Source organism: Pristiophorus japonicus, unplaced genomic scaffold, assembly GCF_044704955.1.
Source record: "Pristiophorus japonicus isolate sPriJap1 unplaced genomic scaffold, sPriJap1.hap1 HAP1_SCAFFOLD_420, whole genome shotgun sequence".
In the NCBI taxonomy this organism is placed as follows: Eukaryota; Metazoa; Chordata; class Chondrichthyes; family Pristiophoridae; genus Pristiophorus; species Pristiophorus japonicus.
In genome coordinates, this window is record NW_027254091.1 from 525,429 (window position 1) to 532,636 (window position 7,208).

A 7,208-nucleotide genomic window follows, 5' to 3' on the forward strand; every position below is an offset into this window, starting at 1 on the left:
AGCCTTTTATTCTCTGTCTCACAGGTACTTTCACCACAGCGCCCCCTGTGGCGCACCATTGTACTTATACATTTAATGTACCTGGACAATACATAACAGCAGAATACCCAGCCTCTGACCTGCTCTTGTTGCCACAGTATTTATGTGGCTGGTCCAGTTAAGTTTATGGTCAATGGTGACCCCCAGGATGTTGACGGTGGGGGATTCGGTGATGGTAATGCCCTTGAATGTCAAGTTGTCACCCTATAGAGAGATTGCACTCCATGTCCGGTGTTTCTTTTCTGGAAATATGAAGACCGGTTATTTATCTGCCTGCACCTTGTGTGTGAGACGGTAAATTTACCCGACCTATGGCCCTAACCAGTATCCAGTGAGCCCTGCTGAAAGGTGTTTGCAGATGTGTATCTCTGGTACCATGTGACTGAAGCAATAAGGACCTCTCATATTCGGTCTCAGTTAACGATTTTTCATTTTATTTCAGAAAAGATGTTTGATTATAAGTTTAAAGTCTGTAAGGAGAGTTTGGAAGTCAGAGGGTTAACAGTTGCATGGTTAGGTAGATGGCCCTTCCCCTTTGTGGTTCACGTGGATGTTGGCTATTAAAACTTGAGAGAGACTTGGATTCACATATTTTATCTGAGCAGGTTACAGAAATGAGCTTGACAGCACAAAATCATCGAATCCCTTTAAATGATGGAAACAGCATTCCCATTATTGGATTGGGAACTTTCTCTACACCCAAAATCGTAAGTATGTCTCTTATTTTCAATCTTTCTCTCCAACATTTGCCTGTCACTCCTCCATTGTGCTCTCTCAAAAGGGTTCACATCGCTCCCTTGTGGTTACTCGGTGCACTTCAGTAACCTGCCTACAGAGTGAGTGTGTACTGTCTGTGTACCTACAGAGAGAGCGTGTACTGCATGTGTCCCTATAGAGAGAGTGTGTACTCCCTGTCTGTGTCCCTATAGAGAGAGTGTGTACGTCTGTGTCCCTATAGAGAGAGTGTGTACTGCCTGTGTCCCCATAGAGTGTGTACTCCCTGTGTACCTATAGAGAGTGTGTACTGCCTGTGTCCCCATATAGAGAGTGCGTACTCCCTGTGTGTGTCCCTATAAAGAGAGTGTACTGCCTGTATCCCTATAGAGAGAATGTGTACTGCCTGTGTTCCTATAGAGAGAATGTGTACTCCCTGTGTCCCTATAGTGTGTACTCCCTGTGTACCTATAGAGTGTGTACTCCCTGTGTACCTATAGAGAGAGTGTGTACTCCCTGTGTCCCTATAGAAAGAGTGTGTACTGCCTGTGTCCCGATAGAGAGTGTGTACTGCCTGTGTCCCCATAGAGTGTGTACTCCCTGTGTGTGTCCCTATAGAGTGTGTACTGCCTGTGAACCTATAGAGAGAGTGTGTACTCCCTGTGCGTAAAGAGAGAATGTGTATTACCTGTGTCCCTATAGAGGGAGTGTATTGTCTGTGACCCTATAGAGAGAGTGTGTACTCCCTGTTTGTGTGTCTATAGAGTGTGTACTCCCTGTGTCCCTATAGAGAAAGTGTGTACTCCCTGTGTGTGTCCCCATAGAGGGAGTGTGCACTCCCTGTGTCCCTATCGAGAGAATGCATATTGCCTGTGTCCCCAAAGAGTGTGTACTGCCTGTGTCCTTATAGTGTACTCCCTGTATCCCCATAGAGTGTGTACTCCCTGTGTCCCCATAGAGAGTGTGTACTCCCTGTGTCCCCATAGAGTGTGTACTCCCTGTGTCCCTATAGAAAGAGTGTGTACTGCCTGTGTCCCGAAAGAGAGTGTGTACTCCCTGTGTGTGTCCCTATAGAGAGTGTGTACTGCCTGTGTCCCCATAGAGAGTGTGTACTGCCCGTGTCCCTATGGAAACTGTGTACTGCCTATGTCCCCATAGAGAGAGTGTGTACTCCCTGTGTCCCTATAGAGTGTGTACTGCCTGTGACCCTATAGAGAATGTACAGCATGTGTGTGTGTCCACAGAGAGAGAATGTACTGAATGCCAGGTGTGTCCCTATGGCAGTACATATGCACATGCACACACGCACACGTATGGACACAGCCACACATACGGACATTGATAAATTGTGGGGTACAGCTAATAATGTGGAGGACTGCACCAAAATATAGGAAGACATAAACATTGGCAAATGAAGGTTAATGTAGTGGAGCATGTGCATTTGTGTGTGTGTGTGTGCAGTCAATATATATACACTCACACAGATAATTAAATACATACAGGCACATATAGCATACATGCACTTGTTCATTTTGGGAGGAGGAATAAGAAAGTAATTATTCCTTGGAAGGTTAAAAAAACTAAATGGGGTAGAGGAGCAAAGCGATCTGGGAATCATCATCATCATCATCATAGGCAGTCCCTCGAAGTGATGATAACTTGCTTCCACGCCAAAAAGGGATGAGTTCACAGGTGTTTCAATGAAGGACCTAATATTCCGGATCCCGAACTACATCCTGAAGGGTGGAAGATGCCTGTGCGTGGATTTTTTAAACGTGTGGTGACCGTTGCACACCAGCCACCACACGGGCTTGACAGAGCTAGGTCTTGGTCCAGTGGCAAGGGTTAACTAAGACGACTGGAGACCGCTCTGCTGCACGGAACTAGTGCGCACACATATCGCAGTGTGGGCTGGCCTGTGCTGCCCCAGGACCCTCGCCTCTTCTGGGCCCCGAACTCGTGCCTCTCCTGGACCCCGATCACGTCCCTCTACAATCTCTCGCCGCTCCTTCACCCCGACCTCACCGCTCCTGCTGTACCTGCCCTCACTGCAGTCAGCCATCGCCCTCCTGCAGCAGCACGCGCTGCTCCCTGCAGTGGTATACCGCCACACGCTGCTCCCTCCAATGGCCCCGGCCCACTGATGTAAATCGGCACGGTCCCAGCCTGCAAGACCATCAGCAGGCCGGGGCCACCAGAGGGAGCAATCTGAGAATACAAGTACATGAATAGCTAAAAGTAGCAACGCAAGTTGATAAGGCCATAAAGCATACAGATAAAGTACTGGGGTTCATTTCTGTAGTGGGCGCTGTCACCCACTACACCCTGGGGGGGGGGGGGGGGGGGAGAGGGGGGGTACTTTTTTTTAAAGTAACAATACACTGAGCTCTAGGTTTGAAACAGTTTTGTCTTCTGTTTTGCTGATACATTCCTTTTTTAACAGACTGCCCATGATGCGTGTTACCATGCAATGAAAGTGGCGATCGACGTGGGTTATCGCCACTTTGATGGAGCATGGGTGTACGGTAATGAAGATGAGATCGGAGAGGCCATTCAGGAAAAAATCGCTGATGATGCAGTGAGGCGAGACGAGATCTATTACTGTGGCAAGGTAATGAACATTTGAAGAACCTCTCTCTCTCTCTCTCCTCCTCTCCCTGCTGACTCTTGATTAGCTTCTGTTTTATGTACATCTGCAGCTTTTGGCTCCCTCGCCATTTTCACGTGTGTGCCCAGATAGTGAACGTGTGCACACACAAACGTACATTTACACTCTCAACCACTCACGCAGATACATGTGAATGCATGTATATGCACAAACATCCATAAATGCACACAAACATGTACACACTCTCACACGCTTCAGGACTCAAGCAGGAGCAGGAACCCTGGCTGCATTTCTCCATCTTACGCCAGGGACCAATGGTAAATCAGCAGAGAAATATTAAACAACAACAGCCTGCATTTATATAGCACCTTTAATGTTTCTACAAATCATTATCTGCTTTAGATTCGCTCCTTTCCTGTGCGCGGTAATTTGTAGAGAGATCCAGTTGTGCAAGGGTGAGCAGCTCTCCCATATCTCATTCAAGTGGGCACTCCTCATATGTGAACAGTGAGACAGCAGCCTATCAACGAGAGAGGGTATTACAGCCAACCTTGACCCCATCGGCACTTTCTACTGACGACAGTGGATGGCGATCACGTGCCAGGACTGTGACTTCCCCCTCGCTCTCCCAGAGGCACATTACACCGGCTCAGCACGGCGGAGGGGGGCGGGAGGGGAATCTGGCATTTTGGGGGCTATATGATTCAGCTGCATGGGGAATCTCTCTCCTGTAGCACTGATACCAGGCATTGTGAAAGCACAATTTCAGACTGAACTGTGAATATAACTGGTGTATCGGAGGTTGTGATGTCTTCAATACAGAACTCTCAGTGTTCTGTAATCCTGAATATTATAATGCTGTTTCAGTTTGTTGTATTAACTTCGAGTCCAACTTTCAGCTATGGAGCACCTATCACCCTCCGGTGATGGTCAGACCCTTCCTGGAGAGATCGCTGAAACTTTTAAAGTTTGATTACATGGACCTGTTCATCATTGAGCTGCCATTGGCCTTCAAGGTAAAGTCAGCATCTTACACAATGTTTCAGAGGCTGCTCTTTCATAGCCCTCTTCCCCTCCCTCCCCCCTCTAATTCCCTTCCCCTCCTCATGGAGCTCCCTCTTATTGGTGTGCAGTTCACCAGGACAGTCCTCTGCCACCTCATCCAAAAGTCTATTCTTCATGTGTAAGTCTAGATAGCACCTGCAGGCTGGGGGTTTTTAAACAGCAAAAATAAGCAATTTATTGTAACAGATACTTCAAATGTTGACATTAATGTAGATAAGCGGAGAACATTTCTTGAGGAGAAAGTCATAAGAAACCATTTTCTTTAAAAGACACAGTCTTACAGATAGCAGCCATTCCTTGCCCTCACCCGATATTTATTTTTCTGGTTCTGAATTTACCTACTGGGGCAGTCTTGAAGAGAAAACAAATTCAGAATTACATAATTTACAAAGACCAGCCAGTTATAGCAGCTTGTCCTCCAAACTTCAAAGTAAAACTGTAAACATTACATCTCTATTATTCCCAGCCCACACTGTGATATGTGCGCGCACTAGGTCCGAATAGCAGAGCAGGTCTCCAGCCGTCCTGGTCAATCCTTGCCACTGGATAAAGACCGAGCTCTGTCAAGCCCGTGTGATGGCTGATGTGCAACAGTTACCACACGTTAAAAAAATCCACTCACAGGCATCTTCCACCCCCTGGAGTTCAGGACTGGAACATCGGGTCCTTCATTGAAACATCTGTGAACTCGTGTGGAAGCAAGTCATCCACGTTCGAGGGACCATCTATGATGATTATTCATGGGGGGAAAGAGAACCTCTTACTGCCAGATGTTTTGAATTATTGTAAAATCCATTTGCTTGGCTGTGTTACAAGTTAGCATATGATAAGTCAATCCAGACAGAGTTTTATTAGCTTTTAGCCTGCTGAAAATCCATCTGCATACACAGCAAAATCTCCACTTAGAGAGAAGATAAGGTTTTTGCTAATACATGTGTTATAAAGCTGCTCACTAGTCAAATTAATGCAATATCTTCCCACAATACTTGGAGACTGATATTGAGGAAAGACAACCCCAAACATAACTGCCTGAAACCAGAGCAATTTGAGATTAGAGGTTTGACCCTCCAATATTGGAATAACAGCTCTACAACTATTTTTGTTGTAATACTTTAATCAAGTGCCCCCTGATTAAAGGGGGGGCACTCCAAAATCTTTTCAGGTGCCCCCTTGTTGTTTTTTGTTTTTTTGGTTTATTTTTTGAGGGCACCAAAACACGAATTATACAAGTGCCCCCTGGCTAAAAGGGGGTGAGGTCACTAAAAACGAGCAATTTAAACAAATTAACATTTGGACATAAAATCAAATTAAAATTTGGTTGCCGGGGGTGATGATGCACTCCAGTCCCTCCGGCGCCCACCTCTTGCGGAAGGCCGCGAGCGTACCGGTGGACACCGCGTGCTCCATCTCCAGGGACACCCTGACTCAGATGTAACCGCAGAAGAGACGCAGGCAGTCGGCCTGAACGACCCCCTTGACCGCCCGCTGCCTGGACTGGTTAATGACCACCTTGACCATGCCCAGGAGCAGTCCTACGAGGAGGCCCCCCTCCCCTCCGCACAGGGGGTTTGAACCTCCAACTACAGAGGGCACCACAGCTGAACACAACTGTGTCCTCAGCTGAAATCCAGCAGGGATGTACAGATTGTGATCAGGGACTGATTTGCACCTTCCTAGCTCAGGGTGTTCTGGCCAAATCTGATGCTCCAGTTGCTGCTATGTGGAAGTTGTGCTTTCGCCAATTAAACTTGGGCTGCCCATTAGCTCAGTGACAGTACACAACATCGTGGGTTTGCTGAACTAATGCGCACCTCATTCAAAACTGCATGAGCCCCCAATTTGTAGGAGATTCTGATTTGAGGGTTTACTGATTATTCATGGTTAAACAAGCGGCAGAGTGTGATACTAAGCAACAGTAGTACCACCCCCTGTGGAAGCAATAAGCCACAGAGACCTGGTGAACTCTAGCACCTAACTGCAGGCCTGGCTGAGATCAGTGAGGTGCGGCGGAAATCAGCACTTGGCAAACCAGTGGTGTGGAATGGCGAGAATCGGAGGGCGAGATGTTGCCCACCATCAGTGTAAGAAGGCCACTGGGAACCAGGTCCATTCGGCATAAAGCATGTTTGCAGGCTCTCCCAGCTGGGGGCAGAGGAGACACACACTTTCCTGGAGGGGCCCGGGGGAGAAGTCATGCTGCTTCTGGCTCCAGTAAGGAATCTTTGTTTTTTACTTACCTTAGCGACCTCGCTGGCTTCTCGAGGCTCAGCTAGTGAGATGGACATAGCCAGCGCCCCATCGGGGCCAGGTTAAAATGCCGAGTGGCATTTGATAATGAGGCTCCCACCAGAGTCTGGTGGAAGGCTCATCCGCTATCAAAAACAGCAGCATTCACGGCATAGATTGACAAGATCAGAGTGGCAAATGGTGCCACACTATGTTAACTACTCCCCCCAATCCTTTCCTGCCAATCAGGGAGAGTTAAAATTCCCCTTTGACTTAGCACAATGAGGAAGCAATGCAGTTTAAAATAGAGAGCTCAAGGGGAGTATGTAAAGGAACTAATAGTGAGGCGGGTATGGAGAGAAGTACTTTCGATCAGAGAGGTGACAGAACCATAGAACTTACAGCACAGGAGGAGGCCATTCGGCCCGTCGTGCCTGTGCTGGCTCTGTGAAAGAGCAATGGTGCTGTGTCCCACATCCCGCTTTCTGACCGTAACCCTGTAAGTTCCTTATCCTCGAGCACCTGTCCAAATCCCTTTTAAACTGATTTATGGAAC

At 47.5% G+C, this 7,208-nt stretch overlaps 1 protein-coding gene across 1 annotated transcript; it reads left to right on the top strand.

The window, feature by feature from the left end:
• Positions 1-653: 653 nt before the first annotated feature.
• LOC139251192 (aldo-keto reductase family 1 member D1-like) lies at positions 654-4,377 on the top strand (the record flags this gene model as incomplete). Its single annotated transcript, XM_070873163.1, has 3 exons — positions 654-746; positions 3,197-3,364; positions 4,261-4,377. Coding segments are annotated over exons 1-3 (378 nt in total), but the record flags the coding sequence as incomplete, so codon positions are not given.
• Between the last annotated feature and the right edge of the window lie 2,831 nt (positions 4,378-7,208).